The 20649-nt window shown below is 49.6% G+C and overlaps 1 protein-coding gene across 9 annotated transcripts in view; it reads left to right on the forward strand.

Annotated features, from left to right (window-relative positions):
• Positions 1–20649, forward strand: part of PDE9A (phosphodiesterase 9A) — a 43247-nt gene that overhangs the window by 13304 nt on the left and 9294 nt on the right. For 2 of the 9 annotated variants that reach the window (XM_035315878.1, XM_035315881.1), the window contains 7 exons: positions 1005–1048; positions 6804–6858; positions 7650–7720; positions 11398–11482; positions 14809–14890; positions 17078–17152; positions 19822–19908. In XM_035315878.1, the coding sequence (XP_035171769.1) occupies positions 1005–1048; positions 6804–6858; positions 7650–7720; positions 11398–11482; positions 14809–14890; positions 17078–17152; positions 19822–19908 (499 nt within the window). The other 7 variants (XM_035315880.1, XM_035315884.1, XM_035315883.1 and 4 more) reach the window with 7 other exon arrangements.

Below are 20649 nucleotides of genomic sequence, written 5' to 3' on the forward strand. Positions count from 1 at the left end.
GACTTGTCACTGGTGCTACCTACACTGGTGCCACGTGTCAGAGCCCCAGCAGCCATGATGCTACAATGCTACAACCTCTTGCTCTGGGTGCCATGAGCATGGTCCCCACCACAGGAGCTTCCTTCCAGCCTAGCAGAGCTCCTCACCATCTCAGTCTGCAAGCTGTTGAGACTTGCCAAAGAGGAGGCATATTTACCACGTCTGTTTCACAAGAAAGATCTCCTTGTATCTTGTTCAGCAGTAAAATGAGGGTTAGTTTTACATAAAAAGTGTCCCCTCTATATTTAAAATGACAGATTTTGAGCGGGCTTAGAATATGTTGAGATATTCTGTGATTGTAACAAGTGATTGTCCTGCTCTGCTCTGCACTGGTGCAGCCTGTCTCAAGTGCTGTGTGCGGTTTAAGGCACCACAGTATAAGGACATAAATTATTAAAGAGTGTCCAAAGGTGGGCTACGAAGAGGGTGAAGGGTCTGGAGGGCAAGATGTATGAGGAGCGGCTGAGGTCCCTGGGTTTGTCCAGCCCCGAGCAGAGCAGGCTGAGGGGAGGCCTCATGGCGGCCTGCAGCTCCCTCACGAGGGGAGCGGAGGGGCAGGCGCTGAGCTCTGCTCTTTGGGGACAGCGACAGGACCCGAGGGAACGGCATGGAGCTGGGACAGGGGAGGGTCAGGCTGGGGGTTAGGGAAAGATTCTGCACCCAGAGGGTGGTCGGGCACTAGGACAGACTCCCCAGGGCAGTGGTCACGGCCCCAAGCCTGTTCCAAGTGGCCATGGCTCCAAGCCTTGAGTTCAAGAAGCGTTTGGACAATGCTCTCAGACATAGGGGCTGATTTTTGGGTGGTCCTGTGTGGAGCCAGTAGTGGGACCTGATGATCCTTGTTGTCCCTTCCAATTCGGGATATTCTGTGATTCTGTGATACTTTTCCTCCTCAGGGAATGCAGATGTGAAATACAAGCTGCTTTCTCAGCACTGCTAACATCAACCCTCTCCGACTCTTCCAGGTCTCCCTACAAAGTGATACCTGTTGCCACTGGGCAGCTTTCAGGTAAAACAACCCTTTTGAACTGAATTTGCTAAAACTGAGGTTGCAGTAATTTCCATTCAGAAATTATGTGGCTGTGATGAAAGAAAGAAAGATGATTCTGTTGTGGTTGAAGCTATGGCAGAATGAAAAGTATTCTGGAAGAAAGTCTTTGGGGAAGATTTTTTTTTTTTTTTTTTTAAAAAAAATGTCCCCAAATTTCAAAGTCTTTGAAGATGAGGTGGAATGGCTGGGGTCCAGGGGACTTCCGAAGTGCTCAGCCTGGGCCTGACTCAGCGCAGGGCAGCGGTTCTGCGAAGGCATTGCTGACCACGTTTGAAAGCCTGTCCTGCAGTGCTTTGTTCATCCCTCAGCAAACCTCTGCTGAAAGCCATGCACTGCGTTTGAACCCTGTGTTATTTCCAAATGGCTGAGGAGGGAGCATAATTTCTGTTGTGGCCATAGTAGCTCAGAGTGTAATAAATATTTAAATACACCTGACAAGATTAAAGGAGGCCTGGATGAAAGACGACATCTGGAATACGTTCCCCAGCGCACAGCAGTGTTGTCCTCCACAGGCAGGACTGAAGTGGCATTTTTACTGTTTTTCTTTGCGTGCCAGTGTTGGGCTCAGGCCAGCAGCTCTTGGGCACTGGAGCAGAGCATTTGCTTGGGGCAATTCCCGTAGATCGTATGACTCGCAGCAGCCCTCATCCGTGAAACTGCAGTATCTCCTGCCACTTGCTCCCAGGCAGCCTGAGCAGGACCCTGGGTTGTACCTGGTGGAACTGCCCTGTGGAGGGAAGGGAACATCACCTGGGGACACAGTCTGGAGGAGTAAAATGGGAAGATATCAGAGACAGGGGCAAGAGGTTAAGATCATCTTGGGAATGGAGAACACATGGGAAGAACAGGAGGAAGCCAGGAAGTCTATGTTGGAACAAAAATGGTTTACAGAGATGGGTGAGCCTCCTGGGACAGGGGCAAGGCAGTTTGGCTGTTTTCCTCCTAGTTGCTTTTTCTTTCTTAGGCTCCTGTGTTATGCGAGAAAACACAGTGTCTCACAGCATTGTCTTTTATAGATGGGGAGGTGCAGGGAACTGAAGCCACTCTCTGAGGTGCCCAGGGTCCCCTAAGCAGAGATGCTTACAGGAAAGGGCACAGCTAAGCAATGAAGGAGGATGCCCGGGTTGATATGGAGAGGCAACAGCTGGGCCCTTGTGCAGTCAGAGAGCAAAGGAGAGAGGAGAGCAGACAGCTAACAGGGAAGAACTTTATCACAGAGAAATTTGTTGCAAGCCATAAACTGGCCCTGTGTCACCAGCCAAAGCCAGGGGACACACGTGACCACTAAGGGGAAGGAAGCTGTTTGTTAAACTATTTCCTTATTGTAACAAACTCAGCAGGGGCAGCATCACGCTGCTAGTCCAGGAGTACATGCATGCATTATCAGGTCAGACAAGGTGGGGTCTTGGCTGGAGCGCCTTTATCTGCATATACCACCCTGTATGTGTAACCAATATCCACATACCCTGAGATAGAGAAAGGTGAGTGCTGGTGGGGCTGTGCCTGGGAATGCCACCATTGTATACCAACCAGCAGAGAAGCCAGTTGAAGGGCTTTCTAAAAAAAATGCCTTTTTTTTTTTTTTTCTCCACATGAAGCTAGCCGTATATTTCTATAAGACCATATATGACTTCTCACACTTTCCCAGGGCCCTCATTTTTCAGCCCAGCTGACAGCACATGGCTCTGCTTTGTGCTGAATGAAGCTCACTGTGTCAGCAAGGTCTCTGCTCCCTCCCTGCGTTTTATAAAACAAAGATTTCCAAAGATCTGAGCTGAAAAGGGCAAGAAAAATTCTGGTGGTAGGTTGCCAAAGCATAAGACAGAATCTGCTGTGGAAAGAGGCAGAAAGTTGAACTGTGTGTGATGGAATGAGCGTTCCTTGGTGTCTGTTTCTCTTTCACATGGGTTGTCATTAATCATAAGCATTCCTGACATTTTGCTGAGAGTAGGAAGAATGAGCAGAGTGGGAAATTGTTCTTCTTCATTAAAGAAAAAAAAATATAGAAAAGCTCTGTTCTAGCCGCCACTTCTGAAACAACTCTGCCTGCGTGATTCTGCCTCCCAAAGCAACTTCTTCAAAAGAGTGCCAAAAGAGGGTCACCCCGATTTCCACAGTGCTGGGAGCTGATGCACCCCTTTCCAGCAGTCTCCCGAGCAGCTGGAAGAGAGTGGTGCATGCTTCAGCAGAACAAAGGCTGTAAAAGGTGGGACTGGAAAATACAATCCTTCAGGAGGAAAATACAAGCAGTGGCTTCCATCCAGCGGAGGAGATATCCACCAGAGTCCTGCTAAGAAACTGTTCTTCATTTCCTGGCTGTAGCCAGGGGAGGGGGTTGGGATTACAGAGGTTATCACCCAGTGGCTGTTGAAGGCAGCGGTGGTCACTGCATCACTGTGGGGCCAGTTGTCTGCAGGACCAAGCCTGTGGGGCCGCTGCATTGCCTGCTGTCTTTTCTGCTTGTCACTTCTTCAGAGTGGTTAAACTCCCAGGCAGACACCATGCTCAGCTGGCCTGCAAAACCCCCCTGAGATGGCATCTTGTCCTTCTTGATGCCAGAGAGGCTCTGGTCTGCGTTCTCGAGTTGGAACAGGCTCAAAGCTCACAAACCGATGGCTGTTCTTGGAGTTCAGGCACTCTGCAAAACTGCTGAAAATGCCAATTAAGGGAACAAGTCCTGCTGGCAGCACACTCTTGAGAAATACAACTAAAGTTTACTTTTCTTCTGAGAGCATGGAGGAAGGCGTTATTGTGGTGCTCAATGGGCTTGACCCACAGTGGTCAGACCTAGGGGAAGCATGGGCTGAGGCTTTCCTACTGCTACAAGGTTGAGTGGGTCTGTGAAGACCTCACGAGGGACAAAACCCAAAAGTACATGCGATGTGCTGAGCTTGGTCACCACTCTCCCCACACCACTGTCAACTGCTCTTTCTGGTGGGGCCTCCAATGTGAGCAGCCCCTGGAAGGCAGGTGAGAAGGTCCAGAGGGAGCAGCTCCCTCACTGCTGTCCTGAGGGGCATGGAGGCACCACGCAGGGAGGGAAGCCCTCCTTTTGTCCCCAGGGGTATTGCTTGACGTGGGAGAGCTGTCTTGACAGGTGCGGGTGTCTGCTACAAGACCCATGCCTGGGGCAAGGCCAGCCCACCGGCCAGCTGGGCAGCTTCAGCAAGGAAGGACTTGGGTTTCCTGGATGATTCGATGCACAGGCTCTTGTGCAGGTACCTATTTGTTGCAGGTAAAGCAACAGAAGCTCATTACTGTGTCTAAATCTTCGTATTCTGGGATCTCTTCCTTTTGGAGGCGCGTTCACACCCACGGCTCAGGCATGAGAGAAGAGGCAGAGGCAGAAGTCCCCCCCGCTGCCCCCATCGCTGCCTGCCGTGCAGCCCGGACGCTTGCGTGGGGCGCGGGGCAGCTGCGTTGGGATTACTCACCTAGCGAGGGCTGGCACGCGGCAGCCCAAACTAACCCGAGCTGCCAAGCGAATTTGGCACTCGGTGTGATGCGGCTCACGGACGTGGGCTCCCAACACGCGCCTTCCCGGGGCGCGTGTCCACCTGCCTGTTTGCTTGCTAAATTCCTCTGACTGCCCAGATCCACACAAACCACAGGAAGGGAAACACAGGCAGGTGCCCGAGCCAAAGGCGCAGGCACACGTGAGAACAGGACGGTGCGGCAGGAGAAGGGCAGACGCCTACAGCCTCGCAGCATCTCTTGGCTGTGGCAGAAAAGACAGGGGAACCAAAAAAGACGTGGGCAGGGTGGATGTCCCCCATCTGCACGCACACCCCCAGCCTCCCCGGTGTGCTGGCCCTGCATGTCAGCTAAAAACCCCTCTGACTTGCTGGGCACCCACATTTGCAAGCACTGCTGCCAGTATTTGGGCTGCTGCAGGGGGCGGCTGCAACCCGGGGCAGGGTGCAGAGAGCGCGGCTGCCCCCCTGCATGCAGGGGCATTTCCTTTTTCTGGGGAAAACTGTGGTGAAGCAATAAAGCAGCTGAGGTAAAAGGGAGCTGGGGAGACCTGGGATGTCAGCCCTGCTGGGATGTGTGAGCAAAGCAGTCAGACACTAACAAAGAGAGTAAAAGGACACCTGGCTTCCCTGTTTGCAGAGGAGGGGACGAGCAAGACTAAGTGACATTGGTGGGCTTGTTCATTTTCTTCTTAAGAGGGGGCTACCCCTCTGAATGGAGCAGGGCAAAGAAAAGGCTCGTTGTCCCTTTAAGATGAGACGAGCTGCCACTCTTAGTCATATATCTGTACTGCACCCTAGGGTTATAAAAACATACATCTTCGTTTTGAAAGTCTTTTATTACATCCATAAACATCAGATTGCAGCTGACTGTTCCTGGGATGAGAATGTCCTAGTACTCCAAGTGAGTTTTGACAGGGGGAGGGAGTGAAAGTAAGATTGGTTGTTTTTTTACCCGGCCGGTGTTTATAGGGGACTTGTCAGCTTCCCGCACGCTCCAGCCGCTGTCAGCGCGGAGCAGCAGTGCAGGGAGAGGGCACGGGTGGCTCTGCTAATCCCCGCCGCCGGACTCGCCTGTCGTCCCAGGTGCTGCCTACGGTAAGCTGCCCTCCCGTCTTATCTAGGACGCGGTGCTTGCTCGGTTGGGTTTTCAGTGGCAGGCTTGTTTTTGTGCGTGCGTGAGAGCGAGGAAACTGGAAAATGGGTCTGTGAGATAGGAACTGATCTCGTTTGCGCTGCCGGCCGCTCCGCTGGGAGTCGGGTCGCAGCAGAAACGAGGGGGTTAGATGGGAGCCCTCCCGCTCACAGAGCGCTTGCTCCGGTTCGGAGAGCCGGGGGTAGCAGCCAAACTGCTTTGTGCCGAAAGCTGAACGCTCTCGACAAGTATTTCTGGCGTCTCCGATGTCTGAGTGAGTGCAAATCCTTTCAACAGGTACGGGAGCTGTTATTTAGGAGCCTGGTGCGAGTGCTGGGCTGCATTTCTCTTTGATGCACTCTTGTGCAGGTGATTGCACTCGTGAGGGGCGCTGTGAAAAGCACAAGAAAGAGCTCCCGAAATGCCCCCGGGGTGCTTCTGTGCATGGGATAAGCAGGCGCTTGGTGATCTGTGTAAGAAAAGCATGCAAACATTTCCGCTCCTGGAGCACGAGACACCGGAGGGACGCGCACACCACAGGCAGCACGGCGTGGGTTACACCAGCGGGGCTTCCCCAGGCTGGCTCTCCTGGCCCCATGGCCCTGCTCAGCCACCCCGGCAGCCGTGGGGTCCCCAGCACAGCCCCTTCCCCAGGGCACTGCCCCACAGCTCTGCGGGGAAGTGGGGCTGGAAGCTGGTGCCATACGAGGGCACCCTACAGTCCGGGATGGGCACAACTCAGCCTGCACGGGTGCAACAACATCCCGTGGCCACCTGGGGTGTGCAGGTAGCCGAGGGAGTCCTCGGGAGCTGGTGGACCCACACGTCCCACCCAGGAGATGCCAAAGGGGTCTCCTTCAAACAAGATGCCTCTCAGAGGTCCAGCACCCCCAGAAAACTTCTGGGAGGGCTTGCCTGTGCTCTGCAAGGCAGAGGATGGCAGGCGAAAGGTGGACTCAGCTGCGTGCCTAAAGGCTGACACCGTTCAGGGGACCAAGAATGACTTTTTGGCCGAGTGCCTGATCGTCAAAGCCCTCCTTGCAGGGATGCTGAGTGTGTATCCTCTCTGTTCATTTTGTCTTTTGTCTCCCTTGTGTTGTTTTAGATAAAGAAGAATTGTTCCAGAATTTATTGGGACAGATTGCTGAGCAGTTCTCAAGGTAGGCTGCTGAACATCATTATTTATTTAAAGTTTTGTTTCTTTTGTCAGCCAGAAGTGAAATTTTCACAGGAGGTAGAGAGGCATTTAAAATCTCTTTCAAATCCCTCTCTTCCTGCCAAATTTAGGCCAGGTACACACACACCTCCTGCTGAGAGCAATGCGGTGGCTTATACCACGAGCAATTCTAGCTTATATTTGATCTAAAATTAAATGTTCTTACCGTGCTTCTGCCCTCATAGGAAGCAAAATGAAATGCTCCTTTGTAGAACACAAAACCCAACTGATTTGTTCCACTTTTCCCTTTATCACATGCATACGTCTCTCCTCAATGAGGATTTCTGAGCATCAGTAGGGGCTGCTAATTTCCTCCCAGCTAGTTTTGGCAGGACAGATCAACTCCACCACGGCTCAGCACATCACCAGGTTAATTCGGAGACCTGCAGCGTGTGCCAGCACTGTCAGGCAGAGCATTATCAGCTTCACATTACTTCCCAAGGGCGGGGGGCACAGCAAACACCAAGTCACTGCGGAGAGGGGGGTGCCAGAGCGTTGCAGAGCCGCAGCAGATTCACAGAGCCACAACAAAATCCTTTGGCTTTAATTTATTATTATTTTTTTTTTCTGAAAATGAAGCGTGTGGATTTTCTGCCCCAAAGTTTGACATTGCCATGGAAAATCTTTTCCTTACGGCAGCCCTGATCGATCCTCTGAGAAGTTTCTGGCGGTCTGTAGCTAGGGTCGACACGGCGCTAACTGTATGACATTAATACATGAGGGTTTTCTTTCCAGGGTTTTTAAAATCAATGAACTGAAAACGGAAGTAGCTAATCACTTGGCAATGCTGGAGAAAAAGGTTGAATGTGAGTGTCCCTGTGCTCGCGTCGCAGAAACCCTTGCTCTCCCACCCCGGAGCACCCCTTCCCCTCCCGCTTCCCCTGCCCTCCCCGGCCCCGGCCCCACATCACCCCCCTGCACCCAGCAGCCCCACGCACCTCTGCGGGGGTCTCCCCCCCCAGCATCGCTCTGCTAACACACCTGCAGCCCGAGCTCTCCCTGCTACGCCCTTAGCTATCTGCAGGAAGGTATCGCAGCTGCCTTCTGCTTTGGGTCAGCGCGCTGGGTGTTGGCACGGGTCGTACATTTTGCCTCTGGGTGAGCCTCTCGCCTTGGGGGAGCACTGCCTATTAATCAGGCTGTCGTCAGGCTTGTTCTTGCTGACGACAAAAGCCTGGCGTTGGCGCTAAGACCTGAATATATTTCTGCTAACTGTATGTCGCACACCTCCCTCTGCTTCTTTCCCGCTGGGAACGGGCCTGAAATGGGGTTAGGCTTTTCCCTGCAGCACGATCACATCAGCAAGCCTGCACGCCGCGCGCGAGGCACAAACGAAGTGTGACCTCGGAAGTGTCAGTGAATGCCCAGCAGAGCACACTCTGAAACCCACCTGGGGGGTACTTCTCGTTGTCCTGTGATTTCTGAGCCATGAGCACAGGGGGCTGCACCTCCTCGGCCCTGGCCATCCTCTGGCATGTACAAGGCGGCAGCAGCATCGTTTCGAGCTCGCCTTGCTTGTTTAGTGTGTTGACGGTGACACAGTTTTTTTAGTTACTGTGCAACAGCAAAGTCAAGTTCAGCTGGTCGAAGAGCCCCTTTTCTGCCTTTTTTTTTTTTTTCCAGGCAGCATCCAACTTGTTGTTTTTCAGAATATTGTGCATAGAACAGACCCGGGAAAGGCAGGGTAGGGGGATGAATAAGGCGCCGTCACACGGCGCAGTTTTGACACCAAAGGCCACATCCTCATTGATATGCAGCATTTAAACTTCCCCGGCGCTACAGCTGCAGAAAGCACTTTTCTCACTGGGGCTGCCTGGGAAAAAAAAAAATAAAAATAGTTTCTGGTTCATGGAAAAAGTTGTTTTCCTGCAATTCCGGCCCCCCCCCCCCCCAACCAGAAGGTACCTTGACCCTGCAGCTGCTCAGCGAAAGTGATGCCTTTGTCAGCAGGAAAGGGGAAAAAAAAAAAAAAGAAAGCAGTCCCGTTCAAGGAGCAGCTGCAGGGGAGCCCTCCCAGGGCCCCCCCTTGCGAGGAGCCCGGCCAGCCACCACGGGCTGGCCAAGGCAAATGCAAGACACAGCGACCTGCTGCTGTCCTGCTAAATGCTGCTCCCCATGGCACCTCCGGCAGCCCCCGCCTGGGGGAAGGAGCTCCCTGGGTTGCCTCTCGGCGAGGGCACCCAGCTGCTCGAGGTGGGACCTCCCGAGTTCACCACGGAGCCACATCTGCAGCTCCCAGGCTTGCACGTTTGCAAAGCAAAGCGGAGGGGGAGGGAGAGCCCAGCCTCCTCTCTCAAGCAGGGATCCCAGAGGTTGCTCTAAGAGCCCTGTTCCAGGGCTGGATGCAGCCCAAGGATTTCTTTAGACAGCACAGGGTCTTTTCAGGAGGTATTTCTTGCTGCAGAATAATATAATGGGCCCTTCATCAGCGCACATGACAAGGCCATTTATCATTTGCAAGCAGAATGGGAAAAGAATTGTGCTTTTGTTTTGCCTGCTCTCCCGCCTCCTTCGGAGATCCCTTTCCCACCACTCTCACGTGCGATCTCCAGGACTTCTTCCCGTCATGTGTGCAGGGATAAGTGCCCACAGCAGCACTACATCTGTACCTCACATGGCACGTTTGCAGCTTCCTTCCCATTGCTGTCCAGAGATGTGTTTCAAGGAGCCAAAACTTTTCAAGTGATTTTTGAGATCCAGCCTAAAGCTCGCAACTTCCTCAGACAAGGCCTCCACACAGAGAAGGCGCTGGGAATGCTTTGTGCAGCAGCCTACACGTGGGTGAGGGAGCTGGCAAAACCCTTTACAATTTGTAAGCGTCTCACATCTACCTTAAGAAAATAATTATGTAAATTCCCTGCTCCCCTGGAGAGGGTTTGGAAGCAAGCTGAAGAGACGCAACAGGAAAAAATGCTCAGGGCTGCCATTTTGCTCCGTATCTCCTCTCCCCTCCGCGGCTGCCTGCCCTAACACCCTGTGGGTCTGGTGACCCTGCTCTGCTCCCGCTGCTTCGCACGGGCACCAGCCACCACTTCAGCAGCCCCCAAGCTTCCCCCAGATGGATACCCTTGAATATACAGCAGCGCAGGAACTGGGAATCCAAAAAAGCACAAGGTGATCCCCAGAATGCAGATATTGGCTAAGCAGGACAGCATCTTGCTTCTATTTTCACTTTGTGATCACTCAGAGAAATTGCTTTCAACGGTGCTAGACAAAAAGACGTGTTCATCTGGAAGTGGGGTTTTTAAGTGGAGGGCATCCCTATGATCAAGCATAAACCAAACTCCTTTTCCTTCCCTCTCCTGGTGGATGACATTTTTGGCTTCGTTCAAAATCATCTTTTTTTTTTTTTTTTTTTTTTTCCCTTTCCTGGTTCTTCATCCAAAAGCAATCTTTGTTGTTACCAGCACAAAGAAATGAGGTCTCTGCCTATCTGCAGAGCTGTGCCCTTCCAAGACAGTGTTTCATCACATTCATGTTCCCCTCCAGATCAGTACGATTTCGAGGCTCATCTTCTAAGAAAGTGACTGAACGCTGATCGGCCCATTGCACCTCCCCGCCAGCTCCTTGAACCACAGCTTGGCCGTGCAAGCAGTGAGTTCAGCAAACAAATGAGCTGTGAAATGACTACATGTGGATGACACGTTCCTAATAAGCGGTGCCACGCTACGTCCTTGAGCGTGCGGGTAGTCCACAAGAGGGGAAGGGAAAATATTCCCGCACTCGCCCTGCGCGGGGCTGTCCCAGCCACGTGGACCGAAATGCATTGCAGCACGAACAGGCGATCAAACTTTCTGCCTTGTGGCTCTCCTAATTACACAGAGAGGGGGGATATAGGATTTTCTGTGCCGCATGCAGAAATAACCTTTGATTGCACAATTGATTGGCAAAAGCATGTGACAGATCTTCAATACCTGTAAGGATGAAATCCGTGGTTGCGGTCAGAATTTTTCAGTGTTCCTCTCTCGCTCCCGCAGTCTCACTTTGGCTTCTCTGCACCCAGCGATGCCTCTCAGCGCTCCGCGTGAACTTTCAGATTGAAACCTTTTATCTTAATGGGAATTCGGATCCTCCTGGGACATGTTTGTCTAGCTGCGCTTATCGCCCCATCGCGGGAGGGTTTTTTTTTTTTTTTTTTTTTTGCTCAGGATTTCCTTTGATTCGTGCTGTACAGCAGAGAAGTCAAGGCATCAGAACAAGCCGGCTGCTGCTAACAATCGTGGAAAAGCCGAGACGTAGTAGCCGGTCTGTGAATTAAAATACTCGAGCTATTATCTGAAATTGGCAGCCAAGAATGCCTATGGGTTTTCAAGACATATCGCTTTGGCAGCACCTGCGTGTGCGAGAGCCGGGGCGGGCTGTAGGGGCTCTCTCCCTCTGGACAGCCCCCCTGTTAAAGCCCTTTGAAATTTTGCACAGTTGTGAAACCAGAGCCTTTGGGTTTCTCCATGGTAACACCCCTGGTGTTTTCCTTTGTTGACAGTGGAAGGCCTGAAAGTGGTGGAGATTGAGAAATGCAAGAGCGACATTAAAAAGATGAGGGAGGAAATGGCAGCGAGAAGCAGCAGGTAAGTTCTGCGCCAGACCTACCCAGGGAAATAAGCGGCTGCTTTCAAACCCTCCTGCAACACTTCTGCAGGATCGAGTTGCCCGCTGGGCTTAGAAGCAACGGAGCAAGGAAAGAAACAACAAATTAATATAGCATTTGAGGATCCAGTGCCACTCATCAGTTAAAGTAGCTGGGGCCACATGAATGGAGAAGCAGGTCTTGCTGCGGAGGGTGATTTCTCCTCTGCTTCACTGTGCTGAATGGCAATGCTACGTCCAGAAGTACGGGGAGAGAGGGAATGGGAAAAGACCTTTTGCAAAATGCAGTGCTTGCCTGGGGTCTGGCTAGAGCTCCAATTAGCTCCAGTAAGATTCAAACCTCGTTCTGGGAAATAGCAAATATGTGTGTTAACTGCTCTTCTAATTACGATCTCGTGCTATTTATAAAACGTCCGTTCCAATTTTGACAAGAATTTGGGAATTTACAATTCGAGGGCTCACCACAATTGTCAAGCTTGGTTTTGCAGTAATTAAAACAACAGCAGGGGGAAAAAAAAAATGCATTTTGTAGGGTATGCGGTCTCAGCTGGTGGGTCTGCCCCCGTGTCACCGAAGTGTCCCGTCAGGACAAGCACATCAGCATCGCAGGATGGTCGATGGGGAAGGTTACCGAGCGGGAGGCACCTTGCTCTGAGCGGGGGCAAGGGGGGTTCTCAGCAAGTGTAACCGTGCTGTGCTGACAGCCGCACGCTTCTTCTTCACTTGGGGTCAGACTTGGTGACCTTTAATCAAAACTATTTCCTATAGGGGGCAATGGGGGATTTGCTAGAAGAATTAGGCTTTATAATCGCTTGGCTTTATAAATTTTACTATCCAGATATTGCAGAAGGCAGGGAATTAACACAGCCCTGTTCAGTCTAAGGCCAATTTCACCTGTCGTACTGGCATAAACGCAGAGTAATGTTATTAACCTTGGGAGACCTGCTCCAGATTCACACCAGTATGAGAGATTGCAGGTTGCTTCGTGTCTCTTTCAGATGTGTGAGGAAATCTCCTTAGAAAAGGCATTGCTCAGATGAGCAGCAAATGCAAATGCACATATGCTGACCTGTGACCAGCGTGATGCAAGTAACATACGTGTATTTTTTTTTCCTCTGCTGCTGTGGGGAGCTGGGAGAACTGCATGCAGGAGTACAGCGATGCACGAGCAGATGGCTAAAGCCAAAAAAAGCAGTTATTGCAGGTTCCCTTTCGCAGGGTGGCTGCCAGGTGCTTCAGGAAGTACGAGGCTGCCCCAGCAGCAGCCGTGACTCATTCCCGTTGCGGGCTGTCCTTTTACAATCTGCATTCTGTAGCACAAACAGCGATCTGCTAACAGAGCAGCGGGAGCGTGGGGTGCTGTGTCTGCCCCGTGCAGTTGGCCCCGGGCCAGGCTGGCTGTCCCTGGTGTCACTTGTACCTCTGTGGTGGCCAAGAGGGCTCTCGGTGGCCTGGCCGCTAAGAGGCTCTGCTGAGGATGAGCCCTGGCTCCCCCTTCCCAGGTGGCCACGGCTGCAAAGGGGCCATGCCGCTACTGCCTGGTGTCCCCGTGGTGTAAGTTAATATATACAAAGGTGTGAGTGCATACATCCCTTCAGCAATATCACAACGTACATAGCTATACTCGTGCATGGCTGCAGATCCTTACGCTTGCTGTGACCTAACAGCAGAGTAAGGAGGAACAGCTAGGTTTGTAAGAGTCATCGCACATGTGAAATGTGCATCTCTACCCTGCAGAAGAGCAAAGCAATTCCACTTGTGCCCACTCAAATTGCCTTTTTTGTTTCTTTTTGCCAGTCTGCTTTCTGTGCTCAAGCTAGCAGATGCTAATAACATTATAGTACCATTTAAAAACACGATCATTTGCAGATACAGTTTCACATTTGTAAAGGTCTGATGCATCCCAGCTCTGGTTTGTTCCCCAGCTCGGCAGGAGGAAGGCTTCAAAGTTTTACTGCAGCTGGGAAATAGGGGCAGTCGGCTGGCCCCCAGCTAACCCTGGCAGTCAGCTCCAGTTAGGGCAAGGAATGCCCCAATCTCACTATTTTTATCCCACTAACACCCCTCACTGTGGAGTTTTGAGGAAGAGGATTTAGAGGCGATGGAGACAGCTTTTCACCAGCTGAGAATCCCCTTGCACAGGGCAGGGGGAGGCAGCTGGCTGAAGCTGGCTGAGCACCATGAGCTAAAAGATGACATAACTTTGCAGAGGATTGAGACAAAACCATGAGAAATGATAGCAGAGGTCAACATCGAGAAGAGAAAAGTCAAGAGGCCGGGGCCAATTCCCAATAGGGAAGAAAGAAGAGAGGAGAGAGAAGAGAAGCAATATCAGATCTGTGAATCCTGAAAAAAAGTGACAAAACATGTTAATGGACTACTTCGGTTCGCTTCACTTGGCGGGGGGGTTGAAAAATGAGAAGGGATGATCCAAATGTTAGGACTGCGGGGATAAATGCAAAATGCAAGGTCGTCATCACAGGACAGTTATCAAAGCCCATGTGATCAGCCACCAGGGAACCACCTGCTGAGCTGAAGCATTATCTGATTGCTGGGGGTGACACCACGGAGTGGTCGGTGTTATTGTGCCCCTGTGGCTGTGGGGACACTTCTGCGGCTGACTGCGAGTTTCTTGCCCTCACGCTGTGGTGCAGAAACATGGATGTCCTGCAAAGGCCGAAGCATCTCCCAGCATCGCGGCCCTCTGCTCAGATTGGACAGCATCAGCTTGGCTCTTTTGCACTCAGAGGAAGAGTAGATAGCTGGCAGCTGGTGGTAGTAACCAGGAAAGCGTTAATTACTTGTAATTGCTGGCAGTGGCCTCCATCCTCCAGGACCGGGGAGCCAAGCAGACTGTATCTGCTAAGCCTTGGTGCCTCCGTGCTGTTGTCCCAGCTGAAGGACAGCAGGCATGATGGTCATGCCTCAGAACAGACCCTCACCCACCCCGATGCAGCCTTGGAGTCTGCAAATGTCTCCAGCATGGCGTGTGCAGACACAAGATGCTCGCTGAAAGAAAAGTTACTCGGTTTAAGTATCTTATGGATAGATATCTATGGATACCTGTCTGAAGAAAGATGCTCCTAGGCTGAATTCAAATACACAGAGAAGGGGCAGGGGAATGTTGCACAAGGGGAGAAAATCCTCAGGAAGATCACACTTTTAAAGCTTTTGAGCAGCACCACATTAGAAAGGGAGAGGTTGGGAGGCTGCATGGTTCTCCAAGTGATGCCTACTGAGAGACCAGAGCACTTCTGGCACTTCTCAAGGCACTGTGGTTTTTCATTCCGTGAATATTTCATTTCAGGACTACCTGTCCCTGCAAGTACAGCTTTTTGGATGAAAACAAGAGGCTGACTCCCCGGCGGGATGTACCATCCTACCCAAAGGTACGGTGCGATGCTTGATCTTACCACATGCTTGCTGCCCTGACAAGTGCTGGTTTACAATGCCTGCCTCCTCGCTGCCTACCCCCCAGCTCTTCTAAACCCAGGGCCTGATCCAAAATCCCTGGAAGCTAATGGAAAAGCTTCCCTAATGTCATTGCCTGCGGTGAGCTTAAAGTTGGTTCCTCAGTAGTCTTTAATACTTGAAAGCTCATTAGCGTTTGAAATGTTAATGAACATTTTGCATTTGTCAACATTTAACGCTCTTTTGTCTAGCTATATTTGTTTATTCTGCATGCTCGTAGTAAACAACCAACAAGGCCTATAAAGCTCTACTGTAATTGAAAATAGTTCTGCTGCCTGGTTTCTCCTAATGGATTATTTTTTAATTTAAAAAGTAATTTATGGGGATGCTTCACCTAGGGAAACAGAGAGAAAATGCGACATTGGATTCTCTCCAGGATGATTCATTGTCCCTGAGAAAAGAAGTTAGTGTATTGGCTAGACAACAAAACACAGTAACGCTTGAAGAAAAATGTCTGCTGGGTACATACAAGCAGAAACCCGCAGTGATAAATGGGGCTGGTACCATGAAGCACACTGGATCTTTGCTCTTTGCACTGGCCACAGTTTTTCAAAACTACCAGGTGTGCCCTGCCCAGTGCCCGGCTCACGCCTTCACAAAACACCAGCTCACACGCATGCAAATCAGACTTTAACAGCAGGCATTTGCTTGCACACATCAAAGCTGGCTCGGTCACTCTCGAGTGCACGTGGTCACCTGAGATGCGGGTGTATGATGTGGACGTGCATCCTTGCAAATTTGTCTTCAGAGCTTTAGAGAGCAGCAAATTGTAAGTCCTACCGTGTTAGCAGAAGGAAGCTGCTTATTCTGTTCTGCATAGCAAAAGCGACGTCTAGGTCTCTGAAGATGCCTTACATTTCTTTTCATTAACTTTTGCTCAGCAGGACTGTGTTCCTGACATCAAGACACATTTCCGTAAAGCATGAGTTCTAAAATTGATTTTTTTTCCCTTGATAACTTCCTTTGATAATAAAGTAGATTTAAAGTCAAATCAACTTTAGATCTACTGCTATGATATTACAACAAGAGTTGTACTGAGTGACCGCAGGGTAAACCAGTAGTCTGTATTCCTCAGACACCAAAGCTCATAGGCCTTTTGGTTTCAGAAGAAGTTTGGCTTCTGTTTGATAGATTTGTAGAATTTGTTATCAGTTGTCAGGTGCTGGGTTTGTCCAATGTCAAGAGAGGCTAGGAAGTGATGAATCCACTGAATGAAGATGTTAACAAACCAGCACTGGCAATTCACAGACTTCTTGCAGAACATCATTATTAAATGTACATTATATATTCAAAAGTGTCATTGCCTTCTCAAGAAGAAAAAATTGTCTTCAGTGTTATCCCTCCTTGAGTATCAACAATTTGAGACTCGGGTAATTTCATTCACCTGCTCAGTACAGTAAGCCCAAACTAATTAGAGACAGCCATAGTAAAAGTGCTAATTAAAGCTACAAGGCTTTTGCGTCCCAGAATGACTCTGATCAACAGAGTCTCGAAAATGTGATTCAGGAGACTGCAGATCTTGCCTGTGTTTTTAACCCTCCGCGTTCCCTTTTTTTTTTTCATTTTGTAAACAAATTGTAACTGGCCGACGAGCTCAATTCTGTTTTGCGCCTCTGAGCGTAACAATAAAAAATCACTCAAATCGTGCAGGCTGACAACCACTTTGAAAATGTAGGCGTTCTTGAAAAAAATGCACAAAGTGGGAGCATAAATCACCTGAAAGATGATACATCACACCCGGCAGCTAATTTAGTGCTACAAGCACAGACGCTCCACGGCATCCCGCCAGGACTGGCTGCACCGCGTGCCGTGATGCTCAGCCAGCAGAGGAGTTAGTGCAGTCGGGGACAGATCCACACCCATGCCCTTTACATCCCCTTGCTGGATTTACCTGCAAGCCCACTCCTCACACCTCCATCCTCCCCTATCTCCTCCCAAACCTCTTCCTCCCTGCTCTGCGAGGACCCCCGCCGATCAGAAGCCCACTGCTAGGCAGGCAGAGGGAGAGATGTGTTGCTTTTTCCTTGGGAAATCCAGCTAAACCCCGTGTGGAGGGAACCGGTGGCAGGGAACTTTGCTAATGCTGGCTGCTTTTCTGTCTGCAGTACATGCTGTCCCAGGAGACCATCGAAGCACTTCGGAAACCAACGTTTGACGTCTGGCTGTGGGAGCCCAACGAGGTACCAATGCCATGCTAGCTGGGTTTGCACTTTTTCTGAGACCAGAAAGGCCAGAAGAGACCTTTCAGATAGTGCAGATCAGTTTTTCCCCTTCTCTGCACCTTACCCAATGTACTTTTTTCATCTTCATATCACAGTACTTTTCCCTGCCAGATGCCATGGAGATAATGCTGATGATGATATTCTGACTCCTCTTTTTTTTTTCCCTTTAATCTGTTCCTAATGTCCCACAACGACCAGTGCACTATCATTGCTGCCACAGGAGTTCTCCTGTGCCATTTCATCTGAAAAAAATCAATCCCTAGCAAAGCACATGCTTAAGGGCATCGGCAATAATCAATGAAGCTGAGTGCTGCTATATGAAGGCAGGCAGAGGTGCATGCCTGGATTCACACACTGTTAGGAAAGGTTCTTTCTGCAGTGCGTTGTGAAGAGGTTGCAAACCTGTCTGTATTTTCTTACTGCTTTTTCTTTTTTCCTATCGCAGCTGCAATTTTTTATTGCTGTTAGTGTTATTCTTTGCCACCTGTACTGCAGAAGCTCCTAGAAAGCCCACATGTAAACCTCAGTAGAAACATGAAGGAGAAGGATGCCTCTGTAATGGTCAGCTTATAATATAATCTAAAGCAAGGTCCAGTAAATAAGAGCAAATGCCACCTAGGAAAAATGTAAGTGGAGAGCAGGCCTAAACCAGGGGTTTAATGCTGGGCTTTTCTCAAGGGAAGGAGTGGGATGTTCTAGCAGCACCTCCAGCAGCAATTACCTTAATTACTGTCTCAATAAGACGAGAACAAGAGTCATTCTGGCTCAGCACCTCTAGAGCAACATGACATGGAAAAATACCCCACACCCTCCCACAGGAACAGCATGTTTCCTGTCGGATATTGCATCTGGCTGGTAGAAGAACAGAAGGACTCTCCGGTGGCTTTGGGTCAGTCTCCCACTGGCAGAGGCTGGCAGCACCTCCCGTGGTCCGTGCCAAGCTGGGGCTGGTGCTCAGCAGTTACAGCTCCCTCCCCCAGCCCTTTTTCCCTGTATCACAGCCATACGACTGCCCAGGCAAAATGGCTCGCCCCCAGCTTTTCAGCACTTGTCAGGTCTAACACACAAGAGAATTACGACCTGCCAGGTGGACCACAACACTGCTGGCTCGTTGCTCTGCCTGTTAAGAAAGAATAGGGACAAAACAGAGACAAAAACCATTATCCACGGATTCTTGTGTGCTGAGGCACGGCGTTTTAGCACAGTAACTCGTTCAGAGTGCTAGGAAACACTATATGGTGGCGTGAAGGAGGCTAACAAGAGGGTGTGGAGATTAGGCATGCCCTGCAAGGAGGCGTGCTGCTCAGCAATAAGATACTGTGCAAGCTCTGGTGAGCAGAGCACCATATGGGTTTGTCTCACCCTTTCAGCTCTGGTTTATGTTTACAGAGAATATTTCGATTCTGTCAGTGCTTGTTTAGCAATGAGCATTTGTCTGCATGCCCCACGTGGAGCAGGCAGATTACAAACCTTAGCTTCTCTGCTTTAGATGGGCTCGGGACAGGACATGGTGGTCTACAGCAAAACGCTGGCCCCGTGATGTGAGCACTGATCAGCTTGTGGCATTGTCCCTCGAGTCCTGTAGGAAAGACTTTTTCTTCCTGTTTGAATGACTCAAAATCAGCCCCCTTGTTACTGCATGAACGATGTTTATTCCCTGGATACATATAAAAATTCGTCAGATGAAGTCATTTTTCGGGAGTGTTTGTACGAGCCTACAGAACAGAAACCTAACTAATTAAAAATATCTCCAAGGCCATATTTGTGACATTGCACTCATCGCATTATAACTCCCGGATCGGTCTAGAGCGAGGACTGCAGCGGCTGGTATCGTGGCTGCACTTTACCCCCTGCAGATTTTGCCCTCAGAAACGGGAATGCAGATACGCAGCCTCCTGAACTCCCGGAAATCTGTTCATGTCTGGCGGGTGGCAGCTGCTATGTGCCCAGACACATCCGACTATCGATACCTTTCGTCTGCAATATGTTTTCGAACCCAGAAGACGAGCGGGGAGCGGCAGGGCTGAACTGCCTGCATCCCCTTCCTGCCGCAGAGCAGATGCTGCCTCGGAGGAGCAGCCCACCCTCGCCTTTCAGCTGCTGGGAGTCACAGCGAGAGTTCAAGGGAGTGGATGGATGTTCCCAAACCTGCTGCAGTGTTGTAGAGTTAGAACCAGAGCACACATTTCTTGAGGGATATCTTTCTGCTGACATTCTCTGTACAGCTAGGACCTCAGCCGTTTCCATCCCTGATTTCATTGAGAACTAGAACAAGCCGATATCCCACCTGAATTAGAAAAATGGCTATACTTTTTTGCAAGAAGAAATTGCTGTGATATGTACAAATCGCTGTTACTAAAGGGAGCTGGTGTGATTCAAAGCCCAGCACAAAACCTATGAAGTCCACAGCGATCTGTCTACTTCAAAAAGCTCTCAGAACCTCTCTGCCTCCCCTCTTGCACTGTCTTTAATCATGCAATCTTTGAACATCTTTCTTTCATCTTAGCAAGAGGGCCCTGAAATTATTCAATGCTTGCAATGCTTGCAAGGAGAAAATTCACTTTGCGACAAATTGTAAGCTCAGCTGGTATTTACCAAGCCAATAACCTGTCTTTTCCTGGCTACAGATGCTGAGTTGTTTGGAACACATGTACCATGATCTTGGGCTGGTGAAAGACTTCAACATCAATCCTATCACGTTAAAGAGGTGGTTGGTAAGTATTTCAAATTACAATTTCAAATTACAAATTCAATTTCAAATATTTGCCATTTTTCAAATTTAAAATCAATAAATGAAACAAGCAAGGACATAATTTGGCCTACACAAGTAATACCATTGAAATCAGGCAATCTATACACATTCTCAGAGTTTAAGTCCTACAGCAGGTGTTTGCGTTCTTGTGGTCACAGATGACCATGTTCTTAATGACAATTTTTTAACTGCCTTGCATTTGTTTGCTGAGCTTTCTAATACAGAGAGCAGTTAATTTCCAGTGAACGCTCTTGGTAACAAACGTTAATGGAAACAAGATGAGTGGCTTCAAAAAAATAGTCTTTGCAATAATCATTCAGTGTGTTTAATCACAGGGAGTAAAAGAGCAAGGCAGGAAGGAAAAGGAAATTCTGAGAAGCTAAGTAACTTTTTTTTTTTTTTTGCTTTGGTCTTTAACGTTGAGAATTTGGCAGAGATGCAAATCATGAAAGGCAAGATCACACCTAAACTAAGATGTCTATAGAAGAGATGCTGGAGCATTACAAAATCAATGTTATCAGGTCCAAGAAAGACTGCAAGACAAAATTTGTCAAAGAGTCAAAGCATTGACTTTCTCAGGGAAAAAAAAAAAAAAGTTGGCTTTCTCAGAAAAACCTATCATATTCCTAGAGGATATGGAACAGTAAATGCTCTGCTGATTGTTTAAGAAGGATTTAGGGATACTCTGAAGAATTACAGTTAG

This window comes from Oxyura jamaicensis, chromosome 1 (assembly GCF_011077185.1).
Source record: "Oxyura jamaicensis isolate SHBP4307 breed ruddy duck chromosome 1, BPBGC_Ojam_1.0, whole genome shotgun sequence".
In the NCBI taxonomy this organism is placed as follows: domain Eukaryota; kingdom Metazoa; phylum Chordata; class Aves; order Anseriformes; family Anatidae; genus Oxyura; species Oxyura jamaicensis.